The sequence below is a fragment of the Alexandromys fortis genome, unplaced genomic scaffold (genome assembly GCF_014885135.2).
Source record: "Alexandromys fortis isolate MF-2015 unplaced genomic scaffold, M_Fortis_MF-2015_v1.1 scaffold_189, whole genome shotgun sequence".
Taxonomy (NCBI): Eukaryota; Metazoa; Chordata; class Mammalia; order Rodentia; family Cricetidae; genus Alexandromys; species Alexandromys fortis.
In genome coordinates this window covers 2,067,707-2,094,901 of record NW_026068081.1, presented here as the reverse complement: position 1 = coordinate 2,094,901, position 27,195 = coordinate 2,067,707, and the positions used below count along the sequence as shown (strand labels likewise).

The 27,195-nt window shown below is 44.2% G+C and overlaps 1 protein-coding gene across 1 annotated transcript in view; it reads left to right on the top strand.

Annotated features, from left to right (window-relative positions):
* Positions 1-900: 900 nt before the first annotated feature.
* The window catches only part of Muc22 (mucin 22), a 28,709-nt gene continuing 2,414 nt past the window's right edge, over positions 901-27,195 (top strand). The window contains exons 1-2 of the mRNA XM_050121953.1: positions 901-974; positions 26,738-27,181. Of these exons, the coding sequence (XP_049977910.1) occupies positions 901-974; positions 26,738-27,181 (518 nt within the window). The remainder of the gene's footprint in view (positions 975-26,737; positions 27,182-27,195) is intronic.

Below are 27,195 nucleotides of genomic sequence, written 5' to 3'. Positions count from 1 at the left end.
ATTAGAAAAATACTCCCACAAACTTGCTCCTAGGTAAATCTAATGGAGGCAGTTCTTCAGCTGAGGATCCCTCTTCGCAGACGACTCCAACTTGAGTCAGCTTGACACGGGAAGAACAAAAGAAAGGGAAAAAAAAAGAACAAGAGCAAAATCCCCTTAAACCTGCAGGTTCCAGAGAGACCAGAAAAGGCCCAAAATTCTGCATGTAATGCCTGGAGCCTATCAGTCCTCCGGAGAAGACAGCAGCCCTCCTTAATTCTTGCCTTCCAATTGGAATTTTCAAGTTGCTAGGATGTCCCTTCTAAGAGTCCCCCTCACATCAACCCTGGCAAACGCTGCCACAGTGAAAGTTGGCCATCTAAATTCTTCCTGCTCTAGGTGGCCCTTCTGCTTCCTGGTGCTTGCTGTTGTCTAGCATGCTGACATGCCCTATGTTGGCTTCTGGGAAAAAAAAGATTTTTTTTTCTCGTCATTTATCTGTTTGTTTATTATTTATTTATTTTGGTCTTCAGCAACTTCTTCAGCAAAGAGTTTAAATAAACCTTTAGGGACAGAGAGCAGCCTGCTATTTTTAAGTAGCTAAAAGAATTATTAATTATCTGCTGGAGGAAATCAACCTTAAGATCAGGGGGAGAATCTAAGCACTTTAGGGGTTCCCTGAAGAACACCCCTGGAAGAAGAAATACCACACAAGAAGAAGAACAGATTCGCTAGGTCTGGAGGTACAACGTAAACAAGAGAGTGAAATGCTTCCATTTTATTCCAAGCGTGCTCAGAAGCCATACAAGGTGAGGAACACCTAGAAACGACACACTCTCACACGCTTTGTAAAGGGTCCTTCCAGACGACAAGTGGGGAAGACAAACAGAACACTCAGGAGGCAAGGAGGGCAGAGGAAATATGGCGGAGGTGGGAGAGTGTGGGAGGATCACATCTGATACAGGCCTCTGGGCCGTGCCTGTTGACTGCGTGAGGTAAGGTAAAAGAGAAAGATGAATAACACCTGCCAGATCTCAGCCTGAGCAACAGAATAAATGCTGCTGGCCGTGACTGAGGCAGAGGAGAGCCAGGCAAATGTGGAGAAGGACAATACATGCTTAGATTAGAACAATGCAATGGGTCAATATGTTTACAAAACCGGACATGGGAAGCAAACTACGACAAGTGAGTCTTGAGCATTGGCACACAGGCCAAGGTCTTGCATTATCCCATGCTAAGGACTCTGGGAAGCGGGAAGCGTTTTCAGAGTTTTGTTGAAAGGGTTAATCCATGAAGCCTGGTTGACCAGTCCTTTATGAACTAGAGTTACAGATTTATTAGTGCTCCAAGTTAATCCTTGGAAATCCAGCCCACTGCACGATCTTCACGCCATTAATTGTCGCCGTCCTGATGTTTGATCTAGAGCAAGAAAGCTTATCAGGACTTCCTGGGGCTGTTTAGCAAGATTCAGAAGTACCCACCCGGCTTTCATGTTGGGGTCCTGAGGTTCATTCTGGAAAGGGCTCCGAAACTGGCATAGGACCAGACTTTCCTGAGAACGTGTCCTAATAACTTAGTTGCTCTTGGGTGGCCCCAGATAAGACTTGGAGTCTTGTCCCTATCCAGCACATACATTTTCCTGCTGCCTTTTCTCTGAAGCCTGTACTGTTCTAAACCTTACGGACTGGGAGCAGAGCCTGTTCTTGAGTATCGTCTCAGTGAATCACTCGACTGGTGGTGATCGGAGGGTCCAGAAAACAGTTGCTCACTCCTCAGAGCTTCACTATAGCTGAGGCAAAGAAAGGATCAAGATGGAGTCACGGAGCCAATATAGTATGGCCAGCCAGAGGGTAGGCACTGAACATGCAGCACTTTTTGTATAACTAAAAGAGAGCTGAATAACGGAGTGGTTCTCCAAAACTAAAAAAAAGAGGAAGAGGAGGAAGAGGAGAAGGAAGAGGAGATGGTGCTGTTTTGCTAGATCGCTGAACTTAGCAGAAGAGGCCGAGCCAGTCAGAGTGGGAGGATTCTGAATCAGAGGGGAAAGAAGGCTTGCCAACCAGAGCAAACAAGTCTGTATAGGCTGGAAGGCAGGAATAGACAGGGTTTCTTCAGAGAACACTGTCCTCCGAGTCTCTCTGCTCCGCAACGGCTGACTCCCTTTGCCACACAGTGGACATTTACTGGTCTGCCACTACCCGGGAGCTTTGTCCAAGTCCACTGGCACGTCCTTTTCGATCTGTCCCCTGCTCTTCCTGGACAGGGCTAAGGGACGAAGAGCACATTTGCTGCTCCCAGCCAGGACACTTGCTGGAGAGCGAATAGAAAGGTCTCGCCAATCTCTCTGCACTAGTGACGGTAAACTTGGATGGTCTCACCGTGACGTGGTGTTTAAAATTCCAGATGGGACTGCAGTAACTTTATTATTCCATATGTCAACTCCAAAATAAAACCCCGCAGATGCCAAATTCCAAAATATTTTATATTATTCCAGAAGTAAGAAAACTCTTAGGATTCCAAATCTTCCCATATTCCCAGAGTAGCTTCCAAACAAACAAAGTAACTATTTCTGGAACAGAGAGGTTCAGTTGCAAATAGGCACAGACAGAGAGAGAAAAAGAGTACATTCTAGAAAACAGATGATCAGAAATGGAAGGCTTACTGCTTAGACCTCAGAGCACACTCATCTCTGCCCATCCCACGGGCAGATGAATAAGAGATTTGTCCTGAATCACACAGCACTGCTCAGCTGATGCAGGGGCAAGAGCCCAGATTTCTTGATCACCAGTTAGCTCTCTACACTACCTTCGTCCTGCACATAGTAGCTCTGCATCTTTAAGAAGCCTCCTTGAAGAATGTTGGATACAGAGAATTTTCTAATCAGAAACCATCTCTCAGTGGCGAGCGGTCAGGACTAGACAAGGGAAGCATAGCAGAAGGCTGAGCAAAGGAATTAAAACGGCACGGGCTGAGTGAGACATGTTTCTGGCTGCCTTAGGGGCTCTGCAGCCTCAATGCTTCTTTGCCTTGAGCCAAGTCAGTCATACTCTTTGTCACGAGGTAGAGGTAGGAGGCCAGTGAGCACAGTGAAAAAAGCGGACCTTGCTGGCAGTGGGAACGTGGCCAGACTGTTAATGGCCAGCAAGTGAAGTAAGGGAATTGCGAATGCATGTGACTGCAGCCCAAAGTTCTGGCCGAAGCAGCATTTGTCTCGCACCCAGGGCCAGCCAGCTCACAGAAGCTGGCAACAGAGCTCACGGCCCTGTGAATAGGAGATGAAACAAGAGTCGACTCTGAGCAGCAGTGTGTGGACCTTGCTTAGGCTTCTGACTCAGAGGCACTGACAAACGGGATAGATGAGGCCGTCAGTACAGTAAACAACAGGACGACCTGGCAGGGACATGCGCGAGGACTGGTCATGTCCTGTTAGGGGTCTCCAGCTCCACAGCTCAGGCTTCCACTGAGGTAGCTCCTGGGGCCAAAGCTGGGGATGAGGAAAAGCCTAGGAGTGATTGATGGGGTCCATGACAAAATCCAAAATTTAGCCCCTCTATGGATGGCAGATCAGAGAGTGCATGACTCTTGTGTGCAGATCCCATCTGAAGCAGTCTCTGAATCACTCACCAATCTCGGGCTTCACGGTCTTCCAACGGAAAGCACCATACTCCCATCACAGTAAACTCTAGAATTGAAGCCCAGATGAGCTAGAGCAAATTTAGAAATGCTTGCGTTTGGGCTAAGTGAAAACATTTTGAACACTATTTTGGGAGCTACATTGGTAGTCAAACCCATGTCTTCACGCATGCTAGGGGAGTATGCTACCACTGAGCCACAATCCCAGCCAAACACTAAAAGTATGAGAATTTTAGCAATATTTTAATAGTATACAAAATGTGCGTGTTTATATTGCCTGCCTTTCATGTTTCTTTTCTCTCTAATTTTTTTTGGTCAGATTGTTTGAGTTTTTTGAGTCAGGGTCTTGCAATGTATCAAGGCTGTCCTCAAACTCAGAATTCCTCTGCCTCTACCTTTCAAGTACTAAGGTCACAAAGCAGGGGCTTCCATGTTTGTTGGATCCCACATTTTTCCCCTTTTGAACTCCTACCCAGAGAGCTCGGGGAACCACAACCACACCCTCTTTTATGTTATAGTATGCTGTTTTCCTAGCCCCCCCATGTTATCAGGCTTTCAATGGAAACAGCCCCCATTAGTTGCTCTGAGTCCCGTCCCTCCTTCCCTTGCCTGCAGTATCTCTTCCTGTTGCTTCTAATCCGCCCTGCTGGAAAACTAGATTACAGACTTCTGCGAAGCTGTTACAAATAAGTCATTAAGAAAAAGTCTGGAAAAGAGAGTTTGCAGCAGCTTCGGTGGTGTGTGTGTGTGATGGGCGGGGGGGGGGGGGGGTGCAAGTCTCTTTTCTTTCCAAGTTGGGATCAAATTTTCAGAGCAAGAGTATGCCAGAAGCCTGGCCTACGGCTCAGTGCTTTCTTTGCTACTGAATGTCTGCCTGACATCGGGCTGTGCCTTCGGCCCTTTTCCACCGGGCTGCCTGGCTCAGATCTCTGAGTGACAGAAAGCTGGAAGGAACTGTTTAAGAATAAACCTGAGGCCAGGCCAGATTCTTCTTTGAGCAAATGCTTAAGAGCTGACACAGCCAGGCCAATAGACCACGGAGGATCTTTTAGGTTGCTCCCAGGGGAACTACGCACACTGAAGGGACTAGGAAGGCAGTTTCAGTTTAGACAGACCCCGAGGGAAGCCCAGTGACATAAAAAAAAAAATTTACACTAATCAGAAGTAAGCAAATGAAGTAAATTTTCAACAACTATATTTCAGCTGTTAAAAGGTCCCTGGGGGTGGAGGAGGTAGGAATCCTCAGGGGGGTAGGTAACAATTTGCCGTGTCTGTGCAGCACCCATGACATGTTCCATGCTTTTGCAAGTTAGAAGTACTTTCATAATGACTTGACTCACCTGGGAATCTCTTCAGAGAGCCACTCTTCCCCTTATCCCTACATAAAGAGCAACACTTGGAAACTTCTGTATTTCTATTGTCTGTAACATCTTGTCGGCTAAATGGCCACCAGGTCCACATCCTCTGGAGGATTCTGCGGGGAGAGCTGGGCCAGACCTCAAACCTAGCTATCATGGAATATAAAAAGGAAGTTGCCTAGATACTAGAAATTCTTGCCCTTGGGAGACCTCTAAGGGGGTTCTGCCTCTGTGAGGTCATTTGCCTGTACACAATGCATAGCAACCTACCATCAGCCTGGCTCCCGTGGTTCCTTAGTCAGGAAGGATGCTGTAATGCGGAAGTCACAGACCATCAAAGGCTGCTGATGGAAAAGTGATTCATCACTGCTGCACCTTGATTTGTCCCCTTGTTTGAAATCTTTTCCTTTTTAAAGAAGATTTGTTTTATTTTCATGGATATGTACGTTCGTGTATGTGCGTGTGTCCACAAGTACACTGTCTGCAGAGGCTAGAAGAGAGCATCAGAGTCCCCAGGCTGTATTAGAGGATACTGGGAGTAGCTTATTTGGGGTGCTGGGACCTGAACTTGGGTCCTGTAGAAGACTAGTACCCACTCTAGCACTAAGTCAGCTCTCCAGGACCAAATTTTATTTTGTTGGACAGAAAAAAAATGTATGTACAAATGATGCCTAACTTGCTGCTTTAAAGTATTGGACACATTGTGTCTCTTAAATTATAAAAAACCAACTAGGGGTGGTGGCACATGCTAGAAGCTGTCGCGCTGGAGAATCTGAGCAGACGTTCACACATTTGAGGCCAGGCCAGATTTAATAAGGATTTCTTGTCATTCATAAATGACCACATCTCAACGGGCAAAACTGCCCTCACTTTGTTCTTGTTTTCAGGTATGTGGAAAGAATGAGTGATGTACAATAGAGTATTCTCATGGTCAAGGTGAATTCTACTTTTAACTCCTTGGAAGTATCACATAAGTCTGAGGCATTCCAAATGGCTCATTGGAAAATATCTTCACAGATTTAAAAGTGTACTAAAAATCAAAGGTACAAAAATGATGGAAAAACTTAAGATTTGGTGATGAAGAAAGTAAGGACATTTAGTGAGGTGAATGACAATCTCGAGCAGGGCTATGAAGGAGGAGAGGACAGACATGAACATGGAAAAATGGAGGAACTGAAATGTGGCTACTGAGAAAGAAGAAAAATCATATAAATGGCAATAGCCAAGTGATATTTTCCCAACTTGATAAGTAAATCTTAAAATGATTCAATCTGGGAAAAATGAGAAACAATAAGAACGGCATTACTTATGACATGACATATACATGAAAGAAATTATAATTGGAAACTACAACCGAAGTGAATAATGTATCTGATCCTAAAAATTCTTTTAACCAGGGGCTGGGGGTCAGTCAGTAAAGAGTTTGCCACACAAATATAAGGACCCAAGTTCGAATCCCAGAGCCCACAGTACAAGTCAGGTGTTGTAGGGTGCATTTATAAACCCAGCACTAGGGAGGCAGAGACAGGTGGATCCCTGGGGCTCAATGACCTCACCTAATAGGGAACCAATGAAAAGCAAGGCGAACGGCTCCTAAAGAATCACACCCAAGGTTTGTAACATGAGGGTCAGCTTGTTTGGGGTTTCTGTCCTGCCCAGTTCCCACAGCCGGTAGCCCCAAAGAAAATCACACAGAGGTCTCCATAAGTTATAAACTGATTGGCCCATTAGCTCAGGCTTCGTATTAGCATTTATGACTCATATTAACCTATTATTCTAGTATATGTTAGCCACATGGCTCAGTACCTATTTTAGCAATGCAGGTCACATTCTGCTTCTTTGGTGGTCTAGGAAGGAGTGGGGAGAGAGCTTCCTTCTTCCCAGAATACTCCTGTTCTCGTTGCCCCACCTCTACTTCCTGTCTGGCTACCAGTCAATCAGCATTTATTTAAAATATAATTGACAGAATATAGAACTGTCCTGCACCAAAGGTTAATCTCTAGACTCTCAGGCATACACACACCACACACACACACATACGTGAGTGCATTCATGAGAGGCTAGAGGTCAATGTGTGTGTGTGTGTATGTATGTATGTAATAATAAGATTGGCATTGATCTCTAAAAGGATATGATTTATATTCAGGAACTGACTAATTGAATTTGTCTCATATAGACTTGAATACGAGCACCACATAGAACACAGTATGGAGACTCAAAGAAGGGAAATGCAAGTTTATCAATGGGGCCCTATTTTAGACACAGCTGTTACTTCCACCTCTTTACAATTCTGTCACTCTGTCCCTGCTCCAAACTACCCAGCTAATCAGCCAGCCTATTATCCACAGAACAAGCAACTTAGGTGCACTTTGTTTGAGACTGCCCTTGAGAAAATTATATGCCAGGAGCATAAGAAGCCGAGCTGCAATTCTGGCAGATCAGTTCTTTGGGGTTTGATCTCTGCTGGCAGCAGCCATCCTATTTTTATGAAAGGCACTAAAGGCATCAGGAAAAAAAAACTTTATTTAGCTCATCTCAGGCAGTGAAATCAAAAAGAAAAGAGAACTGTTGCAACCAAAGTCAACAAGTACCTCAGGATGGTCTGCATGTTTGCATTTGTGTGCATATATACATACTAATGTTTGTTCATACATATATACTAGTATGTATACATATATATACTAGTGTGCATATACATACTATACATACTGATGTGCATTTGTATATACATATGTGTGCATACATATATACATATTGTGTGTACATGTATACACATACATACTGGTATGTACACTTATACACATACTAGTGTGTATGTACATATATACATACTAATGTGTATAGATATATACATGCATACTGGTGTGTGTACATATATACATACTAGTATGTGCATATATACATAGTAGTGTATGTTCATATATACATACTAATATATATGCACATATACACCTAATGTGTGTATATATGCATACTAATGTGTGATATATGTACATACTAGCATGTGTATGTTTGCACATATGTGCATACTACCATTTGTCAATTATGCATACTAATGTGTCTATATGTCAATACTAGCATGTGTATGTTTGCACATATGTACATGCTACCATTTGTCAATCTCTTGCATTCCTTTTAGGATGTGATCTTTACTTCTAGTGAGAACTTTGGAAAACTGTCTACTGGATGGTCTTCTCCTAGGAGAACTAGTTAACTTTCCCTCTCTCTGTGCACTTAAAGCCAAGGAGGAATCCTGCTCAGCTAACTTTGTCAGAAGGACAAACTAACTGTTGATGAAAGAAGCCTGGGTGCTGGGGCCTCTAGAGAGATGGGGCATGGCCTATGCTAACTTTGTGACAGTGACTTCAGAAAGAACCACTGTCTCATCAAAGGCTCCTCCACCGTAGGCAGGCCTGGGTCTTCGCACTAGTTCAGTGTTAGCGTCTGACCTGGGGCGAGTCTCACATTGCCAGCGTGATGCCTGCCAGAGAAGCAGCGAGGAAGCGGATCTGTGATGATGAACCATGAAGTGGGGAGGGCAGTGGACTGCGACAAATAGCTGGGGGAGGCCTCTTCTGTCCCCTCTCCTTAAGGGAAGCAAGCACTGCCTGTGGGACTGAAGAGACGGCTTGGTGTGCACAGTCCAGTCTCTTTTCCCTGGACGAGAAAGTCAGCCTCCCTCCCCAAAAGCAGGGTGTGACATCAATGAAGAGTCAGTCCCCAGGGATTGCAGCAAACTGCCAATAGCCAGCAAATCTAATAGGTATACCTCTTCGGAGCTCACAGCCCTTGCAGACTGGCAGGAAGGAACTAGTTCCTGTCAATAAATAAGTCCTAAGTGTCACCTGTAAGCAATTAAAGCATGCACACTTGCACCTGTCTTTTCCCTTCCAGTGGTGTTCTCGGAGGTCCTGTGTCTGAAAGAAAGAGGACAACTGGTTTGCATCCAAATTTATGCCCAGGGCACATAAACCTGTGCTGCTCGTGGCTGCATCCGAATCTAACATCTCTGGGCTAATGTAGGAGTCAAAATAGTCATCAATCCAGCATGTGAGACACTTCGGTCTAAAAATTAAGCTAGTCACATGCTCAAGATACAGTTTCTTTTGGAGAAGTAAATTCTGCCTGGATGGTTGCCTCTGACATCTCCAAGACTCTCTTCAATAAGATGCTGCCTCTGAGGGGAGAAGGAAGGTTCTCCCCGAAATGGAAATGACTGAATTTAGAGTTAGTGCTCCAAGGGGAAGGCCACCTCTCTCTCTCAAAGATACACACCTGCCTATTGCCAGATAGCATCCAAAATTCATTTGACTAGCTCACAGAATCTCCTCCTAGGCCTGTCGCCTCCAATGGCTCCTTCCCATGTCACAGACAGCCCTGACAGTAATGGTGATTTTTCAGCCTCTATATACAGGACTGCCTCCAAAATTTAGGTTCATGAAAAAAAAAAACAGACAAAAGAAAAAGAAAAGAGAGAGGAGGGAAGAGAGAGAGAGAGAGAGAGAGAGAGAGAGAGAGAGAGAGAGAGAGAGAGAGAAAGCTAATTTTCCCACTATTGAAATCATTTCAATTGCTTGCGGGTTGAGGCCCAACCCATTTTTAAAGTTTAGCATGGTGGTGGGGACTTCCTTCCACTGAAATGTCTGATGCTAGCTCTGGCTCTCTTGCTAAGCTACGGAGTCAAGCCTTAGAAAGGAGGCACAATGCTTTACAGTGCCAAACAAAAAGGCCAGTGACAGCTCTGGCTTTGTACCCTCCACGGACAGAAGACTCCTTGCCTATTTTTTACCCTACCCAGTTTGAAAGCTCCTGCTCACAGAGATGCAAAAGGCCCCATAATGGCTGCTTATTGCAAATGACCAAACTCTGTATATATATTTTTAAAAAAAACCTCTTTCCAAAGCAGCGACATGGAGACATGCTACCAGTTACCAGTGACAGTCTGCAAACTCATATACACGGAGAAATGTTTTTCTTGGGATAGGGACTAGAGGCCAATGTTGATGTTTTTGATGTCTAAGGAAACCAGTGTAGAAACTGTCTGGTGGACAGAGGCTAGCTGAGAGACCCAGCCTGGTTCCCTTACTTACTCTGTGGCTGCACGCCAGTTCTGCTGGGAGGAGACAGGAGTCGGAGCCCTTACATTGCTGACCCAGAAGGCCTCTTCTGAGCATTGCCCAATGCTCCTGTTATACAACACGAAAAATAAATAATCAACCTTAAAAGTCAGGCAGCCAGAGCTCTCTTCAAATAATAAGCCCTTTTACAAGCTGCTTATCATCTGCCAAAGTCAGCTCCAGAGAACACCAGGAACTCTTGATTCTATTGTTCTTTTTAACTACTTGGGGGAAGCAGACAAGCTTCAATGGCTTCATTGGTTTTCTGAGAGACAGAGGAATAAAGGGTTTTCCTTTAGCCACACCCTGTTCTTGATCTCAATAAGTTAAATACACACTGAACCCTCCCATCTCTGGAAAACCCCTACTTAAAGTGTGAGCTAGGAAAAAGGCCCAGCCTTGGTTGTTGGTTTTGTTGTTGTTGTTGTTTTGTGTGTGTGTGTGTGTGTGTGTGCGCGCGCGCGCGCGCGCGCTCATGCGTGTAGTAGTAGTAGTAGTAGTAGACTTTGAATCCAGAATCTTGAACCCGCTAGGCAATCTTGAACATGCTAGGTAAGCATCCTATTACTGCACTAAGTCCCCAGCCCTGGATGTTTCTGAAAAAAAAAAAAAAAGTCACTCTCTACTTCCCATCTAATGACCAGGAAGGATGGAAATGCTAGGCTTCTCTGAAAATGTGTATTTGGAGGGAGGGAGAAGACAGAGCAGAGATGTGTGACACTGTGGTCCCCTGCCTTTGGGAGTCTTATGGCTTAACCACAAAAGGAAGGTGGGATTTCCTAAGAAAAAAAATATTCAAAATCATGTTTACTGGTTTGTGGTGGCCCGAGTGTGAAATGTTAGCCAGGCACTACCCTGGCTTTCAAAATACAGAATGGGGGGCTCTGTAGTTAACTGGTCTTGTTAAGGAAATCTGATGAGAGAAATTTGGTCTAAAGCCCATTTCTGATGAACCTAAGGGGGCTTTGGATATTTGCTGTTCGTCAATATCCTAGAACTGTCAGTGCACAAATGCGCAGCTCAAGTTTCCCAGTCCCTGGAAACCCTTACTTCCCTGCCTCTTCTCCATGTTCCCGCCCGCAGTTGAGTCCTTCGCTCTGCCAGGCTCTGCCTATAAATACTCGCGGTTGTCTTAGTGACCAGCTTATGGGTTTTCTGAGAGCAGAGAGCAGGCTTCACTCTTCCTCACATGTCCACAGTCTAGAATAGTCTCTAGAGTACCGGAGGTGTGCATTAAACCATTTAACTAGTGACAAGATCTGCGCTTATGGAGAACACTGAAGTACGCAGTGATTCAACATTTAACTTTCTGTATCTCTTCACATTTCCCAAGCGACAGAATTGAGGCTCTGAGATACCATGCCCAGTCGCATATTAGTAAGAGGAATGACTGTTACGCCAATTAGGCTATCAAGGTCTAGAACCCTCATCCGTCTGTGGGTGTGCTGGGACAACACGTACATGGGAGGTGGGTAGTGCGCATGCCTGTGAACGTGCAAGCAGGAGCTAGAGAAGGGTGTCCGATAGTCTTCCACTCTGGAATCCCGCCTTGTTTTAGGAAACGTGGTCTCTCACTGCCCCAGAAGCTGGCCATTTCAGCTGGGCCGGCTGGCCCACAAGCTCCTAGGGTCTGGTCTGCCTGTCTCTATCATCCAATGCTTGGGATACAGTTCTGGGTAACTAGGCACAACGGAACTCAGGTCTCCATGCTTACCTACCCAGGGTTCTTACCCACCCTGAGCCATTTCCCACTCTAGAACCTTGATTCTTAACCACCACGCCAAGTGCTAGGAAGGAATAAATGACCTCAGTAAAAAAAAATGCATGCAATATATATACATAAATATGTATATACATACACACATCTATCACACATGTAAACTTAAACTGGTTTGGTTGGGAAACCTGGTTTCTTTTCCTAGGTGACTGATTAAACATCTAGTAAGTATTCATCTAGTAAGCCTTTAAGTGGTGGTGATAAAAATATTGTCTCATTCCAGAAAGAGAAAAGAGACACATAGCCGAAGTTTATTTACTGTGTGTTAGGCATGATTTTCAGTGTTTCACGTGTATTACTTATCACCACACAGTTTCATTGCACACCCCCAGCGAGGGCTGCTATTACTAACTTGAGATGGATGGAGAACGAAGACGTGGCGAGGTTGAGACACTTGCCCTCAACATCACTGAGATGCAGCATGTGTGTTAACCCATTTTCACCGTGACAATACTGGAGACAATCTATTTCAAGGAAGACAAGACTCAGGGCTTCTGAGGATCCAGGTTCCATTCCTAGTCCCTATGTGGCTGCTCACAAAGCTTTTGTAGCTTCATTCCCAGGGAATCTGATGCCCTCTTCTGGCCTCCACCGGCACTGCATGCATCTGGTGCACAGATGTACATGCAAGCAAAACAGCCATACACATACAAATAATAAACAGAAAAATGAATACAAGTGTTCAGGAAACAAAAAAAGAAGAAAATATTTAATAGCTGGTTTCAGGGAGTTCAGCTCATGACCACGGGAACGTTTTGACCTCACCCTATGCTGGGATGACAGAGAGAGCTGCCAGTTTCTGGTCGAAGAACAGAACGAAAAAAAAAAGGCTAAGATAGCATATGCCCTTCAGGGAACATCCCACCCTGCCTAAAAGTCCGAGTTGTTACAATGACCTACAAGCCCACACATAGCATTTTCTTTGTCCTGTTTATCTTTGTCTAGTAGAGTATGTGCTTTGTTTGTTCACCTTACTTGTTCCGTGAGATCAAAGACTTGACCTGGTGAAGCCTCGGCTTCTACTATAACACAAGACATTACGTATGCACTAAAATATATTTGCAGATGAAATGAAGGCAATATGGAAAGGAGCAATCTTGACACGGAGCCAGAATCACACCAAAATACGGTTTAACAGCACTGTAGCCGGCTAGGGCTGGACCAAGTCAAGTCCTAGAGCGCCCTCTGGTGGACACAACTCAAAGGTTTTCACAGAAGCAACTACGACATTTCACGGGAAAAGTACTCATAGGAACAATGGAAAGTCAAGAGTGAACACAACACCCATTGCGAAATCTACCAATTGATATTACGGTTAAATTTCGTTGGCGTGGTATTAAAATGGGAAATAGAACTGGTTTAAGGTTAGTAACGTATAGTCAAAGAAATTAAAATCTAGCCGATTTTACATGCAAGTACAGTTCAAGGAGCATGACTGAACGTGTGAACCAGAGACAGATGAGAGGAATAAAGAACTCTTACTTGCCCAGGAAAGGAAAGAATTACCTTAGGCTGAGTAAATTTGACACAGAATGCTTCTCCAGCTGAGCCTTTAAACCAGGAAAATTTGAAAGGAAGCGTATTCTATGGAAAGACTTAAATGTGGGAAAGGGCATGTCATGTGGAGACCCACCAGACCAGCAGGGCTTTATAAAGGTCACAGTTTGAGTGCCTACACAATGTGGGTGAAAAGAACACAGCGGGATTATCTAGAGAAAGGTTCTTGGCAGAGGCAAACACAGGAGGAAATGAAAGAAAGATTCTTACCTTGTTTTCTCTTAGATTAGAGGAATATGCGCAAAAAACTATGGGAAGAAGATAGATGAAATTAAAAATACTCAAATAAGCAGTCCAAGTTACATTAATAGATAGAAGATTATGAACCCACAATGAAGACACTGGTCAGGCATAGAGAGAATATGGGATCTACTCTGTCCTACATTTTATCGAAAATGAATTGTTTTTTTTTTTTTTTTTTGGATTTTTTGAGATAGGGTTTCTCTGTAGCTTTGGAGCCTGTCCGGGAACTAGCTCTTGTAGACCAGGCTGGCCTCGAACTCCCAGAGATGCGCCTGCCCCAGAAAGCAATCTTTTCAAATAAGACTTTGTAAGAGGAAGCTGCTTGTTGGTTCCCAGCCACTTAGCCGGGATATAATCACACAGAAACTGCATTAATTAAATCACTACTTGGCCCATGAGCTCTAGCTTCTTATTGGCCAACTCTTACGCCTTCATTTAACCCATTTTTATTCATCTGTGTATCGCCATGTGGCTGTGGCTTACTGGGTAAAATTCCTGCGTCCATCTCTGGCAGGGCTACATGACTTCTCTCTGACTCTGCCTCCTTTCTCCCAGCATGCCATTTAGTTTTCTCCGCCTACCTAAGTTCTGCCCTATCAACAGGCCAAGGCAGTTTCTTTATTCATTAATGGTAATCACAGCATACAAAGTGAAATCGAAATCCCACATCAAGACTTTTTCTTCCTTTCTCTCCTGTCCAAAGGAGAGGTCAAAACACCTCTTCCCCATCTCTACTATCATTGTGTCTCTTGGGAAAGGCACCAACCTCAGTCCCCTGGGCCAGTGCCTACACATTCTAGGCACCCATTCTCAGCCCCCACTGCACACACCAAGCAAATCACCCAAGGTTGTTTGTGTGAAAAGTAAGTTTCAAGTTTTCATTTAGAAACAGTTAAGTTTCAATTGTTGAAAAGACACTGTAAAAATCAGCACAAAAGGTTTTGCCACCATCCATGGATTCTCTGAATGTTGGCATCCCACAAAAATAATGAGAGAGCTGCTGGTTCCCACCACGGTATGCATGTCGCTATGGTATCCTTAGGCATATCACACCATGATGATCATTGCTGTGGTTCATAGGTGTCATGGTCGAGTAGGAATGTTGGTTGCTTCCCTACTTTAGAAGCTTGCACGGTGCCTTCTGGGGACATGAAAGTTAGCTCTCAGGGAGGAGGCATTTGGGTCAGCTCCAACTCAGGAGCCACATACATATATGCATACATATATAACAACAACTAAGAAAAAAGAGGCTATGGTTTTTTTAAAAAAAAAAAAGCAAGGAGGGATATATGGGAAGGTTTGGAGGGAGGAAAGGGAAGAGAGGAATGATAAGGAAGGATGATATCATCTCAAAAACGATTTAAGCCACAGCCCAGTTTTAATAAGTAAGAAACTAACATTCAAGAGGGATGAACTGGCACTTGCCCATAATCGCGGCAGTCGGGAGGCAGAAACATGAAGACCAGATGGTCCAGGCAGGTCATCCTCAGCTATGTAGTGTCCTCAAAGTCAGGCTGATTACTACATGCAACCCTGTCTCAAAAGAGAAAGAAATGAACATTCTAACGATATTATAATACAGCCTATAGATGATATACAACCTTCCTCAACTGTCACACCAATAGATCATTTCCATCATGAAGATGTTTTGTAAATGACCGGCCATTGTGGAGTTTGGGTTTATCTGAGAGCCTGTGTTGATGAACTTCAAGTCTTGAGCTCTGCAAAAGGACTACAGACTCGTGAGCTGTATCCTTCTTGGCCATCATATCACGAGGCACGTGATGGCCATTTGCTTCACCATGGGCAGCGTCTACTTTCATCAGTCAGACTAGGCAATGCCTTCTAGGTTGCTCCTGACCGTACTCAAGCCTCTACCTCTTGCAAGTAAAAAGTAGTTGATGGGGACATGCTCAGAAATTATACATGTGTTCAGTTGCTCATTAATACTTTGTCATAAAAACTTGCCTCCACTTTTACTTGGGACAATCATCATTGTACTGGAGAAGAAATGAGATGTGTGTATGTAAAAAACATGCATTGATACTGGTCCTCTTGATTATCACAAGGTACATTCTAAAGTCACTGTTACTTTTAACCCCTTCCACCGACAGTAAAATCCAGCTTTCGTCATTCACAGTATAGTACTTCTTTACACAGGTTCGGGATCTTTGAACCCACAGTCCTTTGAAAAACAATACTAAGCACGGTCGGTAATTCATCTTTAATTCTAAGGTGTGGTCCCAGCAACGTTAGCAACACTTGGGAACTTGTTAGAAATGCAAATTCTTAGACCCCAGCCCAGACTTAGTAAATTAGACAGTCTAGGATTATAGGTTGGCATTGGAATACACACTCAAGTTTGAGAACCACTACCTTACAATACAGTCCAAGCAGTACTTTCCAAAGTAACTTAGAATTTTGTTTCATTAGGAGTGTCGAGATAAAATAACGCTACAGGGCTGAAGAAGTGGCCCAGCAGTTAAGAGCCTCAACACTCTTCCAGAGACCCCCAGGTTCAGCTCCTAGATCCGTTTCAGAGGATCTGGCACTCTCTCCTGGCCTCTATGGGTTCCAGAGTGCTTGTGGAGCACAGATACACAAGTAGGCAAAGACCCATCCATACACACAAAATAAGGTAAAATAAAATGTTTCAATAACAACAACAACAATAATAATAATAATAATAATACTGCCACCAATTGTGGCTCACACAACAGGAATTTATTACTCATAGTTCTGAAGGCTGAAAAAACAATGAGCAAATTGTCAATAACATTGGTCTCTGTCACCTGAATATGATGTTGGCATTTTTTTGAGAGAGAGAGAGAGAGAGAGAGAGAGAGAGAGAGAGAGAGAGAGAGGAGAGAGAGAGAGAGAGAGAGAGAGATATTCTCTGTGCAGTCCTGGATGTCCTAGAAATCTCTTTGGAGACAGGCTATCCTCAAAATCATAATCCACCTGCCTTGGCCTCCAGAGTGCTGGGATTAAAGGCATATGCCACCACCTAGCAGGAGGTTCTGTACCTATATAATCCTAATATTTCTTCCTACTATAAGGTTCCACACTTATGAGCTCACTTAATCCTAATTAACCCTTCAAATACAGCTTCACTGGTGATTAAGACTTCAAGATATGAACTTTTGAAGGTGCACAGTTCAGTCCATAGCACCCGTATTTTGTCCTTCTACCCTTTCCTTCTGGCTGAAACCAGAAATGCAGTAATACATAAATAATCATAAGAAAGTTCCTTTGTGCCTGTCTGTATTCCATCTGAGATTTCTTTGTCCGTATTAATCTGGGCTGGTGAAACATGTGTATTCTTTCATGTGGTTATCCTTCTGATACTACATGCCCCCAAGGGAGCTACTAAAGGAAGAAGGCTTGTCTTGGCTCACGGTTGTAGAGTTCTCAGTCCGCGATGGTCAAAACTCGTCCCATGGCTATGAGATTAAATGGCAGAAGTTCCTTCACTATGGTAGACCATAAAACAGACGATGGCTAGAACTGAAGAATACAACAAGGAGTGGATGGGAACTTCAAAGACCAACTGACCTACCACCAACAGCTGGGACCTTTTCCTAGAAGCTGTGCAGCTTTTTGCTGGCTAGCTTTATGTCATTGGAGAGAAGAAAACATCAATTGAGACAAAGCCTCCAGAAGATTGGGTCATAGGCAAGCCTGTAGGGCATTTTCTTAATTATTTCTTGATGGGGGGACAGATCATTGTGTATTGTGTCATCCCTAGGCTGGTGGTCCTGGGTTCTATAAGAAAGCTGGCCAAGCAAGCCATGGGGAGGAAGTCAGAAAACAGCACCCCTCCATGGCCTCTGCATCAGCTCCTGCCTCCAGGATCCTGCCTTGTTTGAGTTCCTGTCCTGACCCCCTTCAATAATGATCAGTGAGTGATAAGGAAGCGTAAGCCAAAGAAGCCCTTTCCTCCCCAACTTGCTTTTGGTCATGGTGTTGTGGTGATATGTATACTCAAAAATGAATACTCAAAATATATACTCAGAAACGCTGTAGTTGGGAAGCTGGAGCGATGTCTCAGTAGTTGAGAGGATGGGGTGTGCTTGCAGAGCACCCAAGTTTCACTCCTGGAACCCTTGCCAGGCACCTCACAACCGCCTGTAACTCCAGCTCCAGAAGATCCGACACCCCTGGCCTCCAAGAGCACCTGCACACACACACACACACACACACACACACACACACACACACACACTTAAAACTAAGAAGATCTCACTCCATTCAGTAGGAGTCCTTTTTGTCTTAATGACTGTGTTTTTTGCTTATAGAAGCTTCTCAGTTTCAGGAGGTCCCATTTGTTCATTATTGCTCTTATTGTCTGTGCTACTGGGGTTATACGTAGGAAGTAGTCTCCTGTGCCCATCTGTTGTAGGGTAGCTCCCACTTTCTCCTCTATCAGGTTCAATGTGTTCATATTGATATTGAGATCTTTAATCCATTTGGACTTGAGGTTTGTGCATGGTGATAGATATGGGTTTATTTTCATTCTTCTACAGATTGACATCCAGTTATGCCAGCACCATTTGATAAAGATGTTTTCTTTCTTCCATTGTATACTTTTAGCTTCTTTGTAAAAAATCAGGTGTTCATGGGCTTGTGGGTTAATATCCGGGTTTTTTATTTGATTCCATTGGTCAATGTCTCTGTTTTTATGCCAAATACCAAGCTGTTTCCATTACTGTAGCTCTGTGATAGAGTTTGAAGTCAGGGATGGTAATGCCTCCAGAAGTTCCTTTATTGTATAGGATTGTTTTGGCTATGCTGAGTTTTTTGTTTTTCTATATAAAGTTGATTATTGTTCTCTCAAGATCTGTGAAGAATTTTGATGGGATTTTGATGGGGATTGCATTGAATCTATAGATTGCTTTTGGTAGAATTGCCATTTTTACTATGTTGATCCTACCAATCCAAGAGCATGGGAGATCCTTCCATTTTCTAGTATCCTCTCCAATTTCTTTCTTCAAAGCCTTAAAGTTCTTGTCAAATAAATCTTTCACTTCCTTGGTTAGTGTTACCCCAAGATACTTTATGCTATTTGTGGCTATCAGGAAAGATGATGTTTCTCTGATTTCCCTCTCTGCTTCTTTGTTCCTTGTGTATAGGAGACATTTTGGAGTTGGCAAGAGGCTTGGCTCTAGAGGGATTCCCAGGTATCCACGGGGTTGTCCCCAGCTAGGACCCTGGGCAGTGGAAGAGAGGGTGCCTGAACTGCCCTGGTCCCTTAGTCAGAGTGATGACTATCTTGCATATCACCATAGAACCGTCATCTTGAAATGGATGGAGATAGAGACAGAGACCTACACTGGAGCACTGGACTGAGCTCCCAAGGTCCAGATGAAGAGCAGAAGGAGGGAGAACATGAGCAAGGTAGTCAGGACTGAAAGGGGTTGGTCCACCCACTGAGACGGTGTGACTGAGTTAATGGGAGCTCACCAAGGCCAGCTGGACTGGGACTGAATGAGTATATGATCAAACCAGACTCTCTGAATGTGGCTCCCAATGGGAGCTTGATGTGGGAGTGTCATATATCAATCTGTTGATTTCATTGGTTAATTAAATAAAGAAACTGCTTGCCCTGATAGGTTAAAACATAGGTGGGAGGAGTAAACAGGAGACAGACGCGATAGCTCTGTGCTCTGAGGCAGACGCATGAAGCTCAGACCCAGGATGGACATAGGCTAGAATCTTCCCGGTAAGCGCACCTTGGGGTGCTTACACACATTATTAGAAATGGGCTAAATTAATATGTGAGAATTAGCCTAGAAGAGGCTAGATAGAAATGGGCCAAGCAGTCTTTAAATGAATACAGTTTGTGTGTTGTTATTTCGGGCATAAGCTAGCAGGCGGCTGGGGTGCTGGGGACGCAGCCCCGCCGCTCCTATTTCAACAGAAAGTGGGAAGTACACTTGAACGCATTGGCACAGGAGACCACTTCCTAAATATAACTCCAGCAGCACAGACACTGAGAGAAATAATTAATAAATGGGACCTCCTGAAACTGAGTTTTTGTAAATCAAATGACATGGTCAATAAGACAAAATGTCAACCTGCAAAATGGGAAAAGACCTTCATCAATCTCACATTGGACAGAAGGCTAATCTCCAAAATATACAAAGAACTCAAGAAATTTGTCATCAAAATGACAAATAATCCAATAAAGAATGAGGTATAGACCTAATCAGAAAACTCTCAACAAATGAATCTAAAATAGCTGAAAGACACTTAACGAAATGCTCACCATCCTTAGCCATCAGAGTAATGCAAATCAAGACAACTCTGAGATTCATTTTATACCTGTAAGAATGACCAAGATCAAAAACACTGATGACAACTTATGCTGGAGAGGTTATGGGGTAAAGGGAACACTTCTGCATTGCTGGGGGGTATGCAAACTGGTAGAAAAAGACAAGATCTCCTGAGTAAATTGAGAGCATGGGGACTATGGGAAAGGGTAGAAGGGAAGAAGGAGAAAGGGGAGGGGAGCAGAGAAAAATATAGCTCAATAAAAACAATTAAAAGAAAAGAAATTGTTATATCCTATCATAAAATTTGTGCCCCAAACATCAAGACCTTTTCTCACCAGGAGGTCCCAAAAACCATGATGTTCACAATAAACCATGAAGGCATAAATCAAAATCTGGTATAGACTTAATAAGAACTTACGTCTTGAAAGACTGAGCACACATGTCCATAATCAGGGATAATTATGACACTCTGCTTTAAGAATGGTACAGGTTCTTCAGCCCCTTTGGATGTCAGTGTGGCGATTTCTCAGAAAATTAGGAAACAACCTTCCTCAAGACCCAGCAATACCACTTTTGGGTTTATATCCAAAGGATGCTCAATCGTGCCACAAGGACATGTGCTCAACTATGTTCATAGCAGCTTTGTTTGTCATAGCCAGAACCTGGAAACAACCTAAATGCCCCTCGATTGAAGAATGAATAAGCAAAATGTGGTACATTTACATATTTACATTCACAGCAGAAAAAAATAATGACAGCTTGAAATTTGCAGGCAAGTGGATAGATCTAGAAAGCATCATATTGACTGAGGTAACCCAGACCCAGAAAGACAAATATTAATACGTACTCACTCATAAGTAGCTTTTAGACATTAAGCAAAGAAAAACCAGCCTACAATTTACAATCCCAGAGAACCTAGACAACAATGAGGACCCTAAGAGAAACATACATGGATCTAATCTACATGGGAAGTAAAAATGACAAGATCTCCTGAGTAAATTGGGAGCATGGGGACCATGGGAGAGGGTAGAAGGGGAGGGGAGAGAAAGGGAGGGGAACAGAGAAAAATGTAGAGCTCAATAAAATAAAATAAAAAAATGGTACAGGTTCTCTACACAATGCTGCCCATATGTCAAGGGCCTTCTAAACTTCTATGACAGTTGTCTTTGTCATTTCTCATAGATTGGAAAAACATAATAATTATTGCAGGTTTACATTCCTTGAATTCAGATGTTATTGGGGAACTTTGAGCATCAATCACGCTAAGAGCATCCATCATTGGAGCTGAATGCCCATCATCCCTTGGGAAGTTTGGCTAGCTTTCTCCATGTTGATTTTCTGTTTATTATTTGTGTGTGTGTGTGTGTGTGCGCGCGCGCGCGCGCGCGCCAGCATGACTGCAGATGTTCACAGAGGCCACCAGAGGGTGCTATGTTCTCTGGAGCTGGAGTTATAGGTGCTGTTGCCCATCAGTATGAGTGTTGGGGACTCAGCTCTGATCTGTAAGAGCAGTAAGTGCTTTTACTCACTGAGTCATTTCTCCAGCCCCCAGAAAACATTTTATAAAATAAATTTGTTCTGTGATAAAAATCCAGAAAAGTAATTATAAAATACCAGCATAGCATCTTAACAGTCTTGGAGGTCTATTTTATTCATTTATTAAGTAATTAGAAATATAAGTTATTTTCTTTTCTTTTAGTTTTTTATTTAATTTTTAAATTTTACATCTTCACCCCAGTTCCTCTCCCTCCCCTTTCCTTCACCCAATTTCCTCCTTTTCCATTCCCCATCTATTCCCCAGAGGGGTTAGGTCTCTCTTGGGGAATCAACAAAGTCTGGCATACCAAATTGAGGCAGGACCAAACTCCCCATTCCGTATCAAAGCTGAGCAAGGTATCCTTGCTATGAGTCATTGGATCATTCAGTAATTAATCAGCCTCATTTCACAAAATCAACTCATCAGAGGCAAGGGCTTTTTTTGGAGGAATTAGGCCAAGATGCAAGGCATGTTGGAACTATTGCCTTGTGAATAAAGTGGCTGTTTCTTGCTGTAGATTTCTCTGTAACTTATTCTTATCTGTTACAAATTTGGGATTTATCTCCCACAGTTCAGCACTATTTGGTCTAGGCACACTTTTCCTTATGCATTTGGGGTTTAGTGATCACATCTGGATATGTATGAAAATAGTCACATAGTCAAGAAACCTGCTTCCCACTACCAGGTCTCTGTTCCTTTTTTCAATGTAAAGGGTAGAGACTTGCCTTCCTGCAATTATCTTTATTGACAGGTCAGTGTTTAGGGCCCAGGCAACAGTGTTCCACTTAAGACATTCCCAGATATTCAAGGTCACGGAATTACTACATGCCCAAAGCTTTTGATTCATAGATGCTCAGATAGATAGCAAAAATAAGCATGCCCTGGTTTTACCTAACTTGTTAATAAGAAAAGCAATGACCTAAAACTAACCTTGCATTAAAAGATTCCTAACTCCTCGTGCTCACCTTCACCTCAGTTTACTGATGATTTTAGTTCAGGAGATTTACTGCTTATGCCTTATTCTCGGGAAAAGAAACTAACCATCTACACACAGCCCAGAGGAAGACCAAACCTCCACTGGTGTCTCTGATAGGTATCAAGCCCCGATCTGACAATTTAGAGACGTGGGTCTTCTCTTTGTTTCAACTGCTTAGAGTAACAGGTGCAAACTTCGCATATAAAAGGCCCTCAGAGCTTACTACATTTGGAAGAATGTACTAATGGATCAAGGGCCACAAATTTCCCTTGTCTGTTTACATAGATTGCCTGGTTACTCTCTATGCCTGCAAGATTTTGGGTCTTTATAGCTGGGTTAGAACAAAGAGAGAGAACAGAAGCTGGAGCAGAAGCATCCCAGAAATTAGCAGAGATAGGAATATGAAGAAGGAGAAGGAAAAGAAGGAGGAGGAGGGCCCACTTGTTCATCCCGGCCACCTGGCTAGCTTAGCCCTGAAATAACCACACAGAAATTGTATTAATTAAATCACTGCTTGGCCCATTAGCTCTAGCCTCTTATTGGTTAACTCTCACATCTTGATTTGATGGAGGAAGGTAATTGGTTAATTATAATAAACCAACTGCTTGGCCTCATAGCTTAGAACATAGGTGGGTGGAATAAACAGAATAGGATGCTGGGCGGAAGAGGAAGTGAGGTCAGACTCTGCTCTGCTTCTGGAGAGACCCGACAGCTCTGCTCTCTGGAGCAGAGACGCCATGTTCAGCTCTCCCGGGTAGACTCGACAGCTCTGCTCTCTGGAGCAGAGATGCCAGGCTCCGCTCTCCCAGGCAACTCCAACCCAGGATGGATGGAGGTTAGAACCTTCCTGGTAAGCGCACCTTGGGGTGCTTACACACATTATTAGAAATGGGCTAAATTAATATGTGAGAATTAGCCTAGAAGAGGCTAGATAGAAATGGGCCAAGCAGTCTTTAAATGAATACAGTTTGTGTGTTGTTATTTCGGGCATAAGCTAGCAGGCGGCTGGGGTGCTGGGGACGCAGCCCCGCCGCTCCTTATTTCAACAGGGGCTGACTGAGAAGCCAATGATAATGGCACTGGGATTTGTCTCTACTGCATGTACTGACTTTTTGGGATCCTAGTCTATTTAGATGCACACCTTCCTAAGCCTGGATGGAGGGGGGAGGGCCTTGAACTTCCCACAGGGTAGGGTACCCTGCCCTCTCTTAGGACTGGAGGGGAGTAAGGAGGAGGGGGGAAGCTGGAGGGAAATTGGAGGAGAGGAGGAAGTGGAAATTTTGAATGGTATTATTTATAAAGCAATAAAAATAAAAAAATTAACAGGAAAAAAAGAAAAAGCTAAGAAGACCATTTTTCTTAACTGCCGCTGGAGGGTGCTAGAGAGCTAGCCCAGCAGTTAAACGCGCATTCTGTTCTTCCAGAGAACACTGTTTTGCTTCCCAGTAACCACAGGGGATTCAATGCACCTGGCCTCCATGATCCTGTTAATACACACACACACACACACACACACACACACACACACTAAAAATAAATGTTTTGAATTGTTTTCTATCCCTTCTGTTCCACTTCTACCCTGCCCCTCGCCTCTCCACTCCTCTAATTCACCCTTCGAGTTGCTAATCACAGCAGGTTTGGGTTTCTCTTTCCACATTGAGCTTCTGTAACAAATCTCCCCAAGGTTAGAGACTCAAAAGAGCAAAGACTATTATATTCGAGCCCAGAGGGTCAGCCATCTGAAGGGATGTCACAATGCTAGCATCAAGATGTCAGTCGGGCTGTATGCCTTATGAGGGCTGCACTGGAGAATGACATCAAGATATCAGCAGGGCTGAAGCATTTGCCATTGTCGGAAGGTTAAGTACATGCCCCTGCTTATAATGCCTTCATCCATCTCCAAATTTGTCTCGAGCATTCACCCTTGCTTCCGTCATCCCATTGCTTTCTCTGACCCTGGACTCTTCCATCTTCCTCTTATACTATGCCCACCAGAACAATCCAGATTCTTCCCAGCTCATGATCCTTAATCCACAAAGGCCTTTAAGTCTTGAAAGGTAATATAATTATGCCTTCTGGGAGATCAGGACATGGGCATCTTTTATGGCCCTTGGCCTGTCTGCCACTTACTACGTAGATCAGGTTGGCCTTAAGCTCACAGTACTCAGGCCCCTGCCTTTGTAGTACTATGATCATAGCTGGATAGTTCTATTGTTATGAACAGTATAGCCAGACGTAGTGACACCCGCACATAACCTAGGAGCCGAGACAGCAGGATCACAGCAACTTTGGGGATAGTCTGGTTTACATGAGCTAGTTCCAGGCCAGCCATGGCTACATAGTGAAGCCATGGCTCAAAATAACTAAACAACAATACCAAAATGTCCACAGTCGCGCCCCTAACACTATCCTGCTCAAAAGCCATAAATGGATTCCCCCACTGCATCTAGAATAAATCCAGTTGCTGTAGTCTTTGAGCTTCCCTTACCTTCCTTCATCCATTGAGCGTGTCAAGTCCTTCCTGACTCCAAGGCTTATACACTTCATCATTCTGTCTAAAACATCCCTTTTGCAGCTCCTTGAATAGCTGGCTCGTTCTTTGAACAACATCCCAAAATGTCACCTCTTCAAGAGGCTGTGTCACAGGGGGTGGTCTCTGCCCTAAATAAGGAGCATTGGTAGGACTCAATAAGTAAATACACTCACTGCCAACTTGAAGGACAGAGATTGATCCCCATAGCTCATGTGGCAGAAAGACAAAACAAACTCTCACAAGCTGCCCTATGACGACCACACACCACACACACGCACACACACATGCGCACACACACACGCACACACACATGCGCACACACACACACACTACACACACACGCACACACACACACTACACACACACGCGCACACACACATGCGCACACACACACACACTACACACACACACACACTCCGGCACATGTACATTCATTAAGATACATTTTTGCATACACATACACAACACATATATAATAAATGTTTTAAAGGCATAAGTAGATTTTGGCTAGGTGAAAGGAACATCAAACTGTCAATTACTGATTAGGCTCATGAGGTAGCACACACCTTGATGGGTTTTCTAATCCTTGGCATAGGCTGGCCTTTTCCTAAGCCTTGCAGGACAATAAATGCAAATTGCAAGGAGAATACAGAACAGGAAAGAAGGAAGCTTAGAAATCAGAGCATCAGTTTGCTCAGAGAAACAAAGGCGGGCAGTCATTCCCTTTGGGAGTGGCAATTGGGGTCTGAGAACTTTTTCTTTAAAGTCGCATAGTAAATGTTTTGTACTTTGTCGGTTTTATCCGATCGGCATCATAGAGATTAAACTCTACAAAATCAGTGGCAGACAATATGCAAACTAGTAAGTGTAGCTGTGTCCCAACCAACCAACTTACAAAGACTGATGCTGAGCCAGATGTGGTCCATACTGTGGTTTATTAATCCATAGCCTAGAATAAGAATGAGAAAAGTAAGTTGGGTGGTGATGGTGCACACCCTTAATCCCAGCACCTGAGAGACAGAGGCAGGCAGATCTCTGTGAGTTTGAGGTCAGCCTGATCTACAGAGTGAGTTTCAGGACAGCCACAGCTACACAGAGAAACGCTGTCTCAAAACAGTTTTTAAAAAAGAATGAGAAGAGTAGAGACTCAGAAAATGGCTCAGTCAGTTCATGCTAGGCAAGCATGAGAACCTGACATGGATCCTTAGATCCAACCTAAAAGGTCAGGCATGGTGCTGCATACCTACAAGGCCAGCACTGGGAGGCAGAGAAGAGTCCATCTCCAGAGCTCCCCAGCCAGCCAGCCTACTAACCCCACTGGGCTTCAGATTCAGTGAGAGACCTTACCTCAAAAATAAAGGTGGAGAGCAACCAAGGAAGACAGCAAACAGTCTGGTGTCTGGCCTACACACACGCATGCATGCACACAGGCACTAATGCTTGTGCAAATTGATACCTCCATACCTACACCCACAGCAAGTACACACAGCACACTGACACACAACATAACACACACAACAGGCATGTGAACCGGCATGCCTACATGTCCACTGCAATACTCAAAAGCACACACTCACAACACAGAAGAGAGAATGAGAGGAGTGCTCACATGATTCACGGGGTTAACTGCATCAGGTGTTGGAAGCCTGATAGGTCCTCAAGACAACACAGAAACACATAGCGCCGGCACCAGAGCTCGGATCCTTTCCTCAGCATTGTTTTAGGTGGGCACGATTGATTCCGTCCTCTAAGGTCCTCCTCTGTGGCTTCTGGCCCCCATCAAAAACACACCCAAGTTAAAGTTCTGCTTCCCACCAACAGCAGCAGCACCACTACCACTACCACCAGCACCATCAGAACCACAAGCAGCAGCAGATCCAGCACCACCAGCAGCACCAGCAGCACCACCACCTCCACTAGCACCAGCAACACCATCACTACCACCAGCACCACCACCAGCAGAAGCACCAGCAGCAACAACACCACTACCACCAGCACCACAACCTGCAGCAGAACCAGCACTACCACCACCAGCAGCACCAGCACCACCAGCAGTACCAGCACCACCAGCAGTACCACTAGTACCACTACCAGCACCACCAGCAGCACCACCAGTACCACTACCAGCACCACCAGCAGCACCGCCAGCACCACCAGCAGCACCACCAGCAGCACCACCAGCACCACCAGCAGCACCACCAGCACCACCA